This window comes from Procambarus clarkii, chromosome 68 (genome assembly GCF_040958095.1).
Source record: "Procambarus clarkii isolate CNS0578487 chromosome 68, FALCON_Pclarkii_2.0, whole genome shotgun sequence".
Lineage (NCBI taxonomy): Eukaryota > Metazoa > Arthropoda > Malacostraca > Decapoda > Cambaridae > Procambarus > Procambarus clarkii.
Window position 1 is genome coordinate 17,485,037 of NC_091217.1, and position 16,148 is coordinate 17,501,184.

General features: G+C 43.3%; 1 protein-coding gene across 1 annotated transcript in view; it reads right to left on the reverse strand.

Moving 5' to 3' along the window:
• Positions 1-16,148, reverse strand: part of LOC123774727 (mucin-2) — a 37,424-nt gene that overhangs the window by 15,404 nt on the left and 5,872 nt on the right. Inside the window, exons 3-4 of the mRNA XM_069310882.1 lie at positions 7,965-8,225; positions 1,938-2,068 (exon numbers count right to left, since the gene is read on the reverse strand). Coding sequence (XP_069166983.1) covers positions 1,938-2,068; positions 7,965-8,225 — 392 coding nt within the window. The remainder of the gene's footprint in view (positions 1-1,937; positions 2,069-7,964; positions 8,226-16,148) is intronic.

Genomic DNA, 16,148 nt, shown 5'->3' on the forward strand with positions numbered 1-16,148 from the left:
GTGTGGCACCCCACTTAGCACATTTCTCCATTCAGTTTCGTTTCTATTTAGCACGACCCTTTGTTTTCTTTCCTTCAATCATTGTTTTATCTGTTCTAATATTTTACCATTTATTCCGTGGGCCTGTAATTTCCTTGCCCGTCTTTCATGTCGTACCTTATCGAAAGCTTTAACAAAATCCATGTATATACTACATCCACTGGAAGGCCTTTGAGTAGCTGGTTACCGTTTTCCAATAATGTGAGCCTTACAAAAAGTTTGTAAGGCAGGATCTGCTTTTAACAAATCAATGTTGTGTCGACTGTACAAGGTTGTTCACTGAAATATGGTGTATGATTTCCTCCCTGTTGGGGGGGGGGGGGGTTGAAATAGCCTAAGGTACTCTATCCCATTGAGATGTATTTTTGTCGTGTCTCAATAAACATACTTGAACTTGATTTCCTCCCTGAGGTGGAAATCAAACATTTTCGGTGTGATGTCAAACTGATCGGCCGGTAGTTTTCTGCTGAGCTCTTCTGTCTTTTTTTTAAAGTAATTATAAAAAGAAGGCACCAAGCCGGGAAGGCAATGTAAGTGTGGGATATTCAAAAGGCACTAAATATCACTAAGGATGCCAATATGAGAACAAAAGCGCATAAGGCGAGCAATATCAAAGGTATCCGATTCACCAAGGATTCTATCGAGGGACAGGTTACCGCGAGTGACAGTCGGGGAGCAAGACACACGCACATCCTGGAAGTCAGGGTATTCAACAAAGATATGCACGACCGTAAGAGGGACAATGCAGCTTGAACAAAAAGGACCAGGATGGCACTTTATAAAGTGCCTGTGAGTTAAACTGGTATGACCAATACGTAACCTTGCCAGAGCCGCTTTCTCCGCTGGTTACCATGGTAGGAGGAAGGCCATGGGGACACACTACCCTTAAGAGTAAGCAGTTTGTTACCAGTAACAGAAGACCAGCGGTCCTAACAATATGCAGTCCAATATAATAGCCCTGGAAATTTTTTAGAGGCAGGCAGAAACGGAGGGAGGAACAGACAGGCAGAAACGTTGCAGGAGTACGAATGGGGAGGAGTAAATGCCCAAGACTGGACTACGGTTCGTCATCAAGCCCACACATACTACACCCCCCAACTACACAGAAACTACCACACTCCCCAGTATCACTTAAAAAACTGGACAAACCATTGCCACAACAACACACCCTGGGTCGGGGTGGAGAGGAGGGAGAACGACCAAAACTTTCCAGAAGTGACACACAATATGGAAAATCATTCATATTTGCAAACATACAAGGCCTAAAGTCAAAATAAAAAATAAAGTCAAGTTCATAAATGGCCTCCTATTAGAGTCAAACTCAATATTTGGGGCATTTATGGAAACTCTCATGAAAGATTACATGGATAGTGAAATCTGGATTCCAAATTATAATTTATATAGATGTGATAGAGAAACTAGGTCAAATGGAGGAGTAGGTCTGTATATTAAAGGGCACCTGGTATGCACAGAGCTACTAAACTCAACTAATGAGGTGGTAGAGGTACTTGGAATTAAGGTAGAAAAAATAAGCCTAATTATTATTCTAATATATAAACCGCCAGATACAACGGTTGAGAAATTCTCAGAGCAGATGCACAAAATAGAGAACATCCTTGATAATCTAGCGAATTCAGCTCCACATATTATCTTGGAGATTTCAATTTACTAAGTCTAAGATGGAGAATGGCAAACACAAATATCATAGCAGGGAATGACCCGGGAAGTAACCGGCTTCAGGAAGCCACAGGAGGAACTCGCCCAGAAATTGGTTTCATTACATTCAAGCGCTGTTTTTTTAGCAATATTTTTGTTGTCATCAAATAATTTGTATCATCATAATTGTTAAATTAATTATTTATATAAAAGTATTTTAAATAATACTAAATTGGGCTAACCTTAGTATAGATGGTAAAGAGTTGCTTGGAACAGTGTGCAGCCAGGGTGTAGGCACAGTAGGTGTGGTGCCCCAGGAGGAGACCGTCGAAGGTGCGCAGGTGCTGCCCCCACCAAACACACCTGCGACTCGCTGATCACGCACGACGCCAAAAAATAATGAATACCCCACTTATAATAAAATGTGTAAAGTTGCCCTAAGTTGCTTCGTTAAATGTACATGCAAAAAACCAGCGTTGAATGTAATGAAACTCCATTTTCTGAGTAGAGCCCTGCAGGCTCCCTGGAGCTATTGGACTGATATTAGTTAATGTTAGTATGGGGACTTCAGTCATATAGACTTATCATGCCTACCGGGGCCCACTAGCCAGAACATGGTCCTAGCCAAAGGCGAAGGAAGCAATGACCTATGAAACTCACATGTATGAAAGTATTCATGTCTGCCATCAATCGGGGTTGAGCACCCAGAAAGGTGGGCACTTCAAAACGGATTCCTCCTGGTAGAAATATTGCAACCTGAGACCAAACAGAGGTGATAAACTCGCCAGAGAAAAACAAGCAACATGTCATCACACCAAACGCCACTCGTTAGCGCGGACCGCCCCCCCCCCCACCACAACCTCGGGAGGGATGAGAGGAGGTCCCAGTCCAGCGAGGCAGCAGCCATAACATGAGTTTGGAGCCTGAAAAACGGAAACAAAACTCGCCGACCGTAATGAAATGGCGTTTCATTACATTCAATGCTGGTTTACTGTGGAGGGAGCCCTATAGTCTCCCTGAAGCTAACTACCCACGAAGAAAAAATAAATGGGACTTACCCAGACGGCGGCTGCACCGATTGCGGTGCCGATCATGCCGGGGCCCCCTAGGGGTGCGTCGTGAGTATACGCCCCACAAATGCCTCCTTAAGAAGTCAGTCCATCGAGATCGGGTTCAGTGACGAAAGGAGGATTGACAATAAAAGGTTCCCCTCGGTCTCGATGTTGGGTACTACAGTTCTACGGGTGCAAGAGTATGCCTCCCCATGCACCCAGGCGGCAAAATAGTAGAAGTTCTAAAGAATAATCAAAACTAGCAAAAGGTCAGCAGGAAACGACAAGTAGATCGGAGAAGAGGGGGGAGAAAAACGGAACACAAGGAAATGAAAAGCGATCCGGCATAATTGGAGAAGACAGCAGCAGGAGCGTAAGGCCACAAAAGGGCAGAGAGCTGTCCCCATAGGGCATCGCACTCCGGCAGCCAACCACCAAGCACACTCACGGCGTTAACGGGCCGGATGGGGAGGGGGTTAGACTGGAATTATTTTTTTTTTGTTTTAGTTGTTTTAGATTCAGCTACTCTGAACAAAAAGTTCCAAGTTGTACCAAGTTAAATTAAGCTGTACATCTTTCCTTAATCATGACGGCTTTTACATTTATTAAGTTCTTTACGAACTTCGAAGCTATTCAATAAATATAAACAAAGCCATCATGACCGAGGAAAAATGTACGGGTTTCTTTCATAGCTGTGTCTAACAATGTGGGGAAAACCGACTCGTGGAATTTATTAATTTAATTACAATTAGTTAATATATTTAAAGATTTCTAATTTCTGACCTATAATTACTTTCTTTCGATAGCTGACTGTATGTATAATTGAATGGACTATATGTAATGGAAGTGGAAAGTATGCTTGATTTTCCCACAAGCAGCTTTCTACACATGTTGGGGTTTTTATTAATTATAGCCTATCAATTATAGCCTATCAATTATAGCCTATCAATTAAAATTATCGATTGATAGGAAACTTACTACTAAGTTGTTAATAGATGTTAGACTACAATGATTAATTAAATTATTTAAAGCCTTATCTGACTAGAAGGATTCAACATTCAGGTATTGGTTTAAATGACATGAGTAGCCACCCAGACTCCAGTTTTGAGCTCATGGCATCATTATGTGCAAATTGGACAATAACGGTCACGTGGTCTACTCGGAGTGATGCCACATTAGTAACTTCACGTCCCAATTACCTGCCAATTAGTTTACAATGTAAATTTTGCTACACACAAATTATTCAAATACTTACTGAAACGTGGTTGAAAGAGGATACTACTCAACTCTTTAACATGCCTAACTACTTGGCAATTCACAACTGTCGTCAAATGCAGAGAGGTGGTGGTACTGTTCTTTACTACCACCAAGAACTAACATGCTTAAAAATAATTAGAACTAGAGACTGCTGTGGGGAGTATATCTTCGCCAGTTTCAGAGTCAAGGGTGCCGAGTCTGTCCTGTCTGTGGGTGCAGTCTATAGAATTCCTAACACTGATGTGTCTGAATTCAACTCAAACCTTAGAAATCTAATACTAGATAACAGATTGACCAAAAACCATCTAATTATCGCAGGGGACTTTAATATTGACCTCTGCGAGCCTGAACACCCTACTGCTGTTAGCTTCCTCAACTGTATAAATTCCTGCTTCCTCATACCCTTAATCACTAGACCAACTAGAATCACTGATAGTACTGCTACGACTCTAGATCACATCTGGACCAACATAACCTCTCCGCTTACTTCAGGTATAATCATCAATAGCACTACAGACCATTACCCCACATTTCTCTTAACTAACATTAGCAAACCACCTCTAGAGACAAGGGAGTTAAGCTTTAGGCTGCACAATGAAACTGCTATAAACAATTTTATAACTGCTGCTGATAATGTCAATTGGGAGTCCGAGTTAGGTAACATAGGGGACATCAACCTAGTAGTGCAATCTTTTCTACAAACAACTCTTAGCCTTTATAACACCCACTGTCCTATGCTTACAAAACAAGTCACAAGCAAAAGGCTTAACAATCCTTGGCTTACAAAGGGAATACTTAAATCCATTAACAAAAAACACGACCTTGAGAAGAAGTATAGGCTAGGAACAGTCTCCAAAGAATTCTCAAAGAATTACTCATTATTGCTATCTAAAATAATTAGACGAGCCAAAACTAAATACTATGAAGATAAATTTACCCAAATTAAGAGCAACATTAAAAAAACTTGGAGCACAATTTCACAAATATTGGGATCAAAGAAGATTTTAAATAACAAACCAACACTCCTTTCCAATAATGTTGGTCAGCTTTCAGCCTCTGATTCTGCTATTGAGTTCAATAGGTTCTTCTCTTCCATTGGGTCATCCCTTGCAAATGATATTCCATCTTCCTGTAATGATGTTAAGGACTATCTTACAGGTAACTATCCACAGTCTCTGTACCTAAAGCCTACTAGTTCCACTGATGTCAATGAAATAATCCTTTCCCTTAAAACCAAGTCTAGTGCCCTCGAGGAGATACCAACTTTAATTTACAAAAAAGCCTCCAGATCTCTAGCCCCTGCTATTGCATTGCTCTTCAACAAGTCACTTGAACTCCAAACCTTTCCTGACATTCTAAAAATAGCAAGAGTAACCCCTGTCCACAAATGTGGTGATCTCACAGATGTTAACAACTACGGACCTATATCAATCCTGCCTAACTTGTCAAAAATATTCGAAAAACTAATCTACAAGCAGCTTTACTCTTTTCTAGCCAAACACAATATACTTAGCTCTCGTCAATATGACTTCAGACCCAAAAAAAGCACTAACGATGCACTTATTAGTATGATTAACTTAATTCACGCAGCTCTTGATAAAAAGGAGTTTCCTGTTGGGTTATTTGTGGACCTGCGTAAGGCTTTTGACACTGTCAACCATCAAAACCTTCTTAAATTACATCATTATGGAGTCAGAGGACACTCCCTGCAATACCTCAAATCTTATCTTACTGACAGGCTCCAGTATGTTTCTGTGAATAATACAATTTCTCCCACCCTACCCATCAACATTGGTGTTCCTCAGGGCAGCATACTTGGCCCTCTCCTCTTTCTCATCTACATTAATGACCTTCCAAATGCCTCCCAACACCTCAAACCAATTCTATTTGCTGACGACACAACCTTCATTTACTCCAGTCCTGACCCCCTTACTCTAAATGCCACAGTAAATACTGAGCTAGAGAAAGTCCATCTTTGGCTAACTGACAACAAACTCACCCTTAACATTGACAAAACGTTTTATATTCTGTTTGGCAATAAATCCTCTAATCAGATAAATCTCAAAATAAACAATACCCAAATTTGTAACAAATTAGACGGCAAATTCCTTGGCGTTCTCATCGACCACAAGCTGAATTTCCAGGGACACATTCTAAATATATCAAAAAAAGTTTCAAAAACTGTGGGCATTCTTTCTAAGATCAGATATTATGTACCCCGCCCTGCCCTGGTTACTCTCTATTACTCCCTCATCTATCCATACCTCAACTATGGTATTTGTGCTTGGGGTTCTACTACCCAAAATCATTTATGTCCTCTAATTACCCAACACAAAGCTGCTATTAGGACAATATCCACCTCTGGCCCCAGACATCACTCGGTACCCTTACTCAAATCTCTGAATATGTTAGATATTAAGTCACTGCACATTCTCTCTTGTGTATTATACATATATAAAACGCTGAACTGTAATGCCAATCCTGACCTCAAAAGCTTCATTGAAGGTTGTAACAGAACCCATGAGCACCACACCAGAAATAAATACAGTTTTGATATTCCTAGAGTACGACTTAATCAAACTAGAAATGCTCTACAAATCAAGGGACCCAGAATGTGGAATGACCTTCCCAACCATGTTAAAGACTGTACCTCTCTCAACCAATTTAAGATAAAAACTAAACACTACCTAATAAATTCCCTGTAACCTACCTCACTCCTCTATTGTCAACCCATGTCTTATTTTTTTTAATCAACACTGTCAACCTATTGTATTTGTGCTGCTTTTTCAGTCATGTTCCCCCTTTTTTTTTTTTTTTTTTTATCTTTATTTGTATTTGTTTTCAACACTTTTTATTCTTTATGCTCAATTAGTATTAAGTTCTAGATATTAATGTTTTTCTTGCCCGAAACGCATTGCGTAATAGTGGCTTTAGGCATTGTATGTACTAGCTCTATCTATATATCAATCCATTAATGTAACATCACTTGTACGTATGTACCTTACCTGAATAAACATTTATTTATTTATTTATTTACACGTATATAATAAAAATCTGAAATGAAAAGATAAGATTATTGCTCACCCTTGGCTTTGTTGTTTCCATGCAGCATAACCGTAAACAGTATATTACACAATAAATATGAGCTCTTATAACATATTATGAATACTGTATGGATATAATGCCTTTCCAGGATACGATGGTGTTGATTTGTGCTGACCAACTACGCAAGAATGATTTGCATTCTGCAAATACTCAGGACATCAACATGACACGTTTTCCGTTTCAGGTTGAAAAATGGGTGCTCCTCTCTCCTTCCCACATCGGCCGTTTCCTCCCAATGCATTTGATCAAGGAGTGGAAAGAGGGTTTATATTTAATTAGTTTTAATACTGATAATTAAGTTTGTTCCAGGGAAATGTTTTTATGATGATTGCTGTCCAGAGACTGATGTTTTAGAAAGAATTCACAATATTATTTGCTGGTGAATTTAATTTGCTGACGTGGCAATATATCCTCATTTTCTAAAGGAAAATTACACTGCGTTCTCGTTTTCTTTGAATGAATAACTAAGATAATTGGGTTAATTAGTGTTAATTTGTTAGTACAACAGCAACAGTAATATTATCTGCATATTGTATTAAAGATTAGTAAATAGTGTCTTTTTTCCCCAACAAGGAACTCTACCTACTGATCTTGGTTAGTCTGTGGTTTCATATAAGCATGTATTTCATTATTTGGATAATTACAATTCACTATTTGTATTGTTAAAAGTTTGCTTTTGTATTACTTCAAATATGTAGTGAAATAGTTTTACTTAGTAAAGCTTGGCCGTAGTAGCCAAGTGTATTATTTCATCATTATTTTTTTTAATTTATACATAATTTGTATCAATCTAATTACTGTATATGAGAACGATTGGCAATAAGAGTTGGAAACATAAAAAGGAGGATAACAAACCTGGAGCACAGACGGGACAGCAGCTGCCTGGCAGGTACCTCTCCTCCTGCCCCGAGGAACACTGCCTCTTGAAGCACACTGTTCCCTTACAGTATCCAGGTGCAAGCATGGGCAACTGTTGGTGGCGATCAGGGCAGTGAGAGGCGGAACAAGAAGCTCTTCCCCTCAGACACACACATATGGTGCAGACATGTATGGGGTGTGTCCAGCTCTCACCCTCACCATACTGACGCAGCTCTGACCCCACCTGCACCTCACACGCTGAGAGAGACTCAAGCTACTCAATATTAACCTCACAGTTTCATCGCTATAGGAGCAGAGTACTCCGACACGTGCTAGTTTGATAATAATTAAAAGAATAAAAAAGTTAAAAGATCCTTCTTTGACAATGAGTTAAAAATATGACAACAAAAAGACTGCATACCATGTCTTAAACAGATAATTATATATTAAATAAATTTACAATTTGTCGACATAAGCCTCTAATGAAGCCATTATTATTCATATATAATATTTTTTTTTATATTGATGAAAAAATAAATTAGTAAGGGTTTCTGAGATGATGTTGCCTCAATAGCAAGTTCAAGACACCGTCGGAGGATAGGCGATTCATCACCTTGACAGCCTTAGGTAAGATCGTCAACATAAAGAGCGGAGAAAATGTCAGAGGGAAGGGAGGAAAGAAGACCATTGAGGGCAACCAAGAAAAAGAGTGGTGCTCAGAACACTACCTTAAGGCACACCTTCATATTGCCAAAAAAAAGCAGAGTGAGTGGTACCAAGCGTCACTCCAAAGGGACGACGAGAGAGGAAGCTCTGGAGGAAGAGAGGGAGATTACCACGAAGTCCAAAAGAACGAAGTTGGGACAGAATATGGTATCTCCAGGTGGTGTCATATGCCTTTTCTATGTCAAAAAGGACAGCAACCATAGAGGTCTTTGCAGGAAAGGCAGTACGAATATAGACCAAGTTCACAAGGACGTCAGCCGTGCTGCGACACTTGTGAAGGCCAAATTGAGAAGAGGAGAGGATTTGATAGCGTTTCAAGAACCACATCAGATGGACATTGACCATTCGCTCAAAGAGTCTGCAGACGCAACTCGCTACAGCAATGGGGACAGAAAACTTTCGGGGATGACCCTAGAGAACCAGGTTTCCTAATACTAAGAACCACCACCTCAAGCCAGTCCTCAGGGACTGACGACGACTCCCAGACACAATTATAAACACTTGGTAAATACTGAAACGTTCATGGACGGAGATGGCGAATGATTTCATAATGAATATCATCTGAGGCCGACGCTGTTGAACCGCAGAGGGCCAAGGTATATTGGAGTTCTGAGAAAATGAAAGGATCGTTATAAGGAAGTTGAAGACGAGTGCAAAAATCTAAGAGACAAGATTCAAGAAGGGTCTTACGAGTAAGGAAAGAAGGAGGAAAATGAGAACCAGAGCTAACAGTTTAAAAGTGTGAACATAGTTTGGTTGCGACCGACACCGGATCCGCCAAAATAGAACCACGGAGGTAAAGGACTGGCGAGACATCTGAAACAAACTTTCCCGCTATCTTGCGAATTTTCTTCCAAATCAGATGCAGAGGAGTGTCAGAAGTAATGGTGGAAACGAAAGTTCAACCTTCACGCTTAACTGTACGGATGGCTCTACAGGCCACCGCACTCGCCTTCCAAAACAAAATCCAAGACTCTGGCATCCTTTAGGGACGGTGTTTCTTCTAGGCTGCACGCTTACAGCAGACAGCCCGAGCACAGTCTGTCCATCAGGGAATGCACTTCTGCACGCCCCGGGAGGTAAAATGAGTAACAGAGCAGAGGGCAGCATCAAAAACCGTGCAACCCGTTCTCGCAAATTTAATAAGTCAATATTGACTTATTAAATATGTGCATAGGTGACATACTTAACATAATAGTTTCCCTTGAAAAGCTTCATAGAAAACACCGACTTTACCTAACCTACTTAGTATGTTAAGATAAGCATCTTATTGCTTCGTAATTACAATTATTACCTAACCTATACCTATAATAGGTTAAGTAACAATTGTAATTACGAAGCTATAAGATGCTTATTTTAACATACTAAGTAGGTTAGGTAAGGTCGGTGTTTTCTATGAAGCTTTTCAAGGGAAACTATTATGTTTAGTATGTCACCTATGCACGCAACTAATAAGTCAATATTGACTTAGTAAATTTGCGAGAACGGGTTGAAACCGTGCCATGAAAGAGGAGGGGGGCTCAGGAAAGAGGCAGATCAGAGAGGTCAGAAAGAGTAGTGCATAAGGTGAAGAGGTTCCAGTCAGCCTTGGCAAACTGCCACCTAGGGCATAAGAAGGGAGGGTGAAGAGAGAGGAAGGTGAAAAGGATGGGGAAATGGTCACTTATGCAGGTCATCAAGAACCCGCCAGGTGAAGTCTAAATAAAGAGAAGACGAGCAGAGAGAAAGATCAAGACAGGAAAATGTACGAGTGTGTGGGAGTGAACATGAATGGGCTCACCAGAATTTAGAAGTAACAGAGAAGAAAGGACAAATGGTTCAAGAAGGTGGCCAGAGTGTTAGTCAGAACATCTCCCCAGAGGGTATGCCGGCAGTTAAAATCACCCAAAAGGAGCACAGGCTCTGGTAATAAATCCAACAAGTGTTTAAGATCAGGAAGAGAAAGTGGAACATTTGGGGGAAGACAATGGAACAGTCTGTATACCATTTACTCACAAAGATAGGAGCCGCAGAACACTGAATGGGCACCTGAAAAAGTAACCTCGGAAGCGACCAGGATGAACGCCATGCATCGGCTCTTTGAGACAAAAAGCAGTGAAAACTGCACGATCATAGAAATGATCGTTGGCGTTCATAGAAATTGGCATAAAAACCATGAATATTCCATTGAAGAACAGACGGACAAAAAAAAAAAGAGAACCGAAACAGAGATAACAAAGGAGAAACAAAGGCAAAGAAGAACACAGTAGACTAAGGAAGATCAGGACCAGGATCAGGGAAATGAAGGTGACAGGGCATGGGCAAAGCTAGCAAAGATAATGGAGGCAAGGGAATGGGAGGACGGACCAGAGGCGGACTGACAGATTTCGGAGCAGGAGGCGGCATCCAGAGGTGGTCAAGGGGATCGGGGAAAGGAAGGGCAGAAACAGGAGAGGGCACCGGATCAAAGGCAGAATCCAAGAGAGGATCAAGGACCAAGGGGACCGCCATAGCCGGGACAGGTGACTGTCACTGAAATAGGAGAAAGAGGGGTTGTTTCGGAGTTGGAAGGTGAGGAATATATCAAAGCCTTCTTACCCTCCGGAAATGAAGGAGAGGAACCAGGCTTACGTTTCTGACGGAGAGAGACAGGCGTACCATCAACAATATACTGGGTAACCACCTCAACAGTTTCAGCAGATGAACGGGAATGGTCAACATGAACGCTGGGAGGGGGTTGGACAATGGCCTGATCAGATAGGTGGTAAGGAGGGCCAAGAGACTGAGGGGAGGGCTGAGAAGGATCAGGGCGAGAAGGGAAAGAGGGCAGAGGAGACAAGGAAGACTGAGGAGGGAAGGAAACACCTGACAGAGGAGGAAAACCCTCTGGCCAAGAACGCAAAGGAGCAGACGAGGTGGTGTCGGGGTCCAAAGCTTGGAAACGGTTGCGAAATTGAGAAAGTGGGAGAGGGCGAGAAGAAGGGGAACACAACACACGAGCATAAGACATGCCAGAGAAAGAGAAGATGGCAAACCTTCTGTCTTGCCTCAAGAAAGATAAATGATCACGATGTTTTAAATTCAAGATGGCTTCCTTAAATTTGTAGTGATCACACGCACAGGAGAAAGCAGTGTGGGTGTCACCGCAATTGTCAGAGAGAGCTTGTGAAGAAAGGCACTCTGTGTTAGAATGATCCGAGGCTGCACACATGGGGCATACACACACCTCACTAGTGAACCTGAAGGGACCATGCCCAAATCTCCAACACCGGCTGCAGAGGCGAGATGTACTCCTGAACGGATCATCTGGCACCAACAAGTAATTATCAAAAGAAGGCACCAAACCGGGAAGGCTATGTAGCAGCATTAAATGTACGGAATAATCAGAGGGAACTAAATATTACTAAGGATGCCAATATGAAAACAAACGCATAAGGCGAACGATATCAAAAGTATCCGATTCACCAAGAATTCTATCGAGGGACAAGTGACCGCGGGGGATGGTCGGGAAGCACGACACGCTCGTCCTGGATGTCAGGACATTCAACAAGGATATACATGACCGGGTACCAAAACGGGTTAGGTTGAAAGTAACAGAGGCATCCACCGGATCAACGAGGTGTTTATGAAGGAAGAAATCGTCATGAACTGTAGAATCCTTATGGATGAGATCAAAGTATTTAGTCCATGTAGCAGGACCAAACAAGGCATGGTATGTATTAGTGCAGGAAGGAATTGTGTGGGAGCGTCTGTGGGAGGGTCCGTGCAGAGAACCTCCAGTGAGATGGGGGGGGGGAGGTTAATGGTACAGTAGTCAAAGAGAGAGAGAGAGAGAGCCATTCCAGGGGACGAGGTGGTCACCACTGGGGGCTTGGGGCTCGACCCTACCACCGAGGAGAGAGAGGAGAGAGGGGAGTGGAGGGGACTAGTCGGCAAGGAGTCCAGTTGGTACTTGAGATCAGAAAGAGAAAGTGGGATATTAGGGGGAGAGATAAATGGAATAGACCGTATACCATTTACTCACGAAGACACGGACTGCAGAACATTGGATAGACGACTGAAAAAGTAGGGGGATGGAGGAAATATCAGTACGAATCAAGAGAGCAGTAAGTTATGGGCCCAAGCTGCTGGGGGAAGGGGTGGGGGGGGGGGAGAGAAAGGAATAACAGCGAAAGTGACCAGGACGAGATCAGGATCAACAAAATCTAGGTTTGGGTGCATGGGTAAACTTAGTAAGGACAGAGTTAAGGGAGCGGGAGGACATACCAGAGGTGGACGGTCGGGGTCCGGAGTAGGAGACGACGGAGAGGAGCGGTCAAGGACAGCAGGTTCAGAAACTGGGAAATGCACCTCAGCAAGAGCAACAACCGAGAGAGAATCGGGGGCTAAGGGAACCTCCATAGCTGGGACAGGAGGCCCGATCACCGAAATGGGAGGGGACGTAGTGATAAGAGTCAGAGGCGGGGTGGCAAGGAAGAAAGCGATGATTTCTAACCCACCGGGAAGGATGAAGGAGAGGAAGCAGGCTTACGTTTATGACTCAAAGAGACAGGTATGCCAGCAGCAACGTACTAGGCAAAAGACTCAATGATCTCAACAGGAGAAGAAAAACGGGAACGAATAACATGATTGCTGGGAGGATGAAGGACAACAGCCTGGTCAGACATGGGTGTGGAGGGCCAAGAGATGGGGGGAGGGGAGGGTTGGGAAAAGGAGGGGGGGGGGGAGATGGGAAAGAAGACACAGGAGACATGGCAGACTAGGGTCATTCGTTCAAATAAGTGGGATAATTGGATATCTAGTGTGCCTGCTTCCGCTGTTAAAACCTCATTTCCCCATATCTCAACCCATCCTCAGAACAAGTCCATTCCATCCAGCGGTCGACCCCAAAGATGAATTCATAAAGTTTAACATGCTATTCATTCATTTTGGAATTTTCGCAACTATAAATTAACATTGTTATCTATTAGCATAATGCGCATATTTAGGCATTGGTTAGGTTAGTGTCACGTGGAGGGTGGTGGGCCGGGGCTCTGCTAGCACTCGGCTGCTAGGGGCTCAAAAGGCCGAATACTCAGCCCCTCCGACTCCTGGGATTCACCGGGGTCTCCTTGGTCACACAGGAGAGGACCAACAATGCCCACCTCCGCAGGTCTTTGCTTCCACCACAAAAGAGGGTGCCACTGATTCACCCTGGAAGCCCTTCAGTCAAACACGGGGAAACTGCTGTTAACAGTTCCGGCCTAGACCCGTGGAGGAGTGAAGGAAGACTCAGGCTTACCTTATAACAATAACCTCCCTGAGTCTTGCCTGCCAGACAAAAAGGTTGCAGGAACTCCTTTCCCGCCTGTCTTCTCTATCTTCTTCTTAACAAGGTCGCCAGCTGGGTTATTATATCTGCACCCCAGTAATGCAGTTCAGTGGGTGTATTATATGTTGTTTGTAGCCAGAAGATTGCTACTCCCATAGATCTGCTACTAGACTGTCTGCCCAGGGTACTCTCCCAGGAAAGTCTGTGTGGCTTTACCTCTCTATAGCCACTACGTTAATAGTTGCCACCATTCAGGCACTGATACTGATCGGATGGCTAAGGGTACACTTTTATGTAAGTCTGTGCTGTCTTTACCACTCACCAGGCAATAAGAACTTCTATAGAGAACGTTGTGTTCCCTAGGTGGTACTGTGATAACCTTCGTGTATGCTCATAGAGAAATATTATAAATGGAGGCACACTCAAACACAATGATAAAAGTGTGAATTTACTGATGCAAATTACATGAACACACACACAATCACAAGTAATACATGAATATGGAAATAAGAATAATAAGTCTGGAGATCGTCAGCCTCTTCTTCCACGACCTCCAACACTCCTTCAACTGGGCAGAAAGACAGGAGTCCCACACTCTCTCACAGGAGGGCCTCTTCACCACGTCGGCGCCTCTTCTTCACTGTCCTGCCATCCATACACACTGTCCTCTATGACGGTCCTGGACACAAGCTGCCTTGCAGCCTATTCTACTATTAAAGCATTAATGTCCTATTGCCACATACATAAGTAAATATTGTGGCCTAACTAGCCTACTCACACAAGGGGTAATGGGAGGGAAAATGATCTACCTTACATTCCTGGCTCACGACGCCTGTCCCTCGATGGTGTGAGGTTCCCACGCTTCCTGAGTCGATCCTCGACGATCCAGGAACGTTCCACAGATCCTCAGGTGTCGTGGAGCCTTCGCGTCGTCGCCGTTCCAATCCCTGAGATTCAGCTGCCCCAATCCTGGTTCATCGATGGGCGCTGAGCTAATCACTATTTTTCCCACACTCGCCCCTTCCACAAGGCGTTGCTCCTTGTCCTAGGCACGGTGTCGTCCTTCCAACCCTCAGTGGATGTGACCCGGTCACAGCTAGGCTTGCCCGCCACACCTTTCCAGGCCCCCCAACGTCCAGCGTCGCCGCCCAGCGTCGTCGCCGAATATTTTCCAAGTGTGGCACTCTTTCGCTCAATAAACTTTGTTCCTTTTCGCTTCCCAGAAGCGCGGGGTCTCCAATACGTGAGATGGGCTGCAATAGCCAGCACTAATCCACTAAGAAAGGCTTGTAGAGCCTCTAATCCTCGAGAGCAGACCGAGGCGCGTCCTGTCGCTTCCAAGGTCGGGTCAACTCTGACGTTGGTGCCGCCCGGGGCACTCAGTGACGTCATGGCGGGCCCTGATTGGTCGCCCGCGACCTAAGTCGGCCAATCCGCGATCGGCTAGTGTCCCTTCCAAAAGGTCATATCTGCATTAGGGGATACTCTTTCATTTTATATCAGGGCGCCAATTTCCCCTTATTTACAACTTATAATGTAACTTCCTTCCTTTAACCGGCATCCGGTCTGGTCGCCACATATGTCAATAGACTCCCTGAACCTCAGAGAATCAGTAGGGAGAGCTGATATGACTCTTAAAGCAGGAAAACGAAAGAGATAGGAGAGGGAACCGTAACATTAGGCATTTAGGTTCTGTTGGTGATTGTATTTGCCAGCCCGTCCTCCAGACAAAGATACAAAAGTGATTTCATGCACCCGCCAAACCCGCTGTTTATGAATGAAAAACTGTTTAGACACGACTCGCAACTGACTTCGATTGCAAACTTCCGGAACAAATGATCCCAAAGACGTATTCATTAATTTTAACATGCTGTTCATTCAAAACAAGAATTATCTCAATATCAATTAATAAAATAATATATTAGCATATTGCGCATATATAGGCATAGGTTAGGTTAGGTGTTTAGGTTCTGTTGGCGATTATTTGTATTTGTAGTACGTGGGTGAAGCATTTACAGCGTTGTGGTTCGAACAAAATTCGTCAGTGAAGCACTTGTTCCGGAAGTGTTCGAACGTCATCAGTTGTGAGTCGTGTGTAAACCGTTTTTCATTCATAAACACCTGGGGGTTTGGCGCGTGGATGGAATCACTTTTGGGTCTTTGTC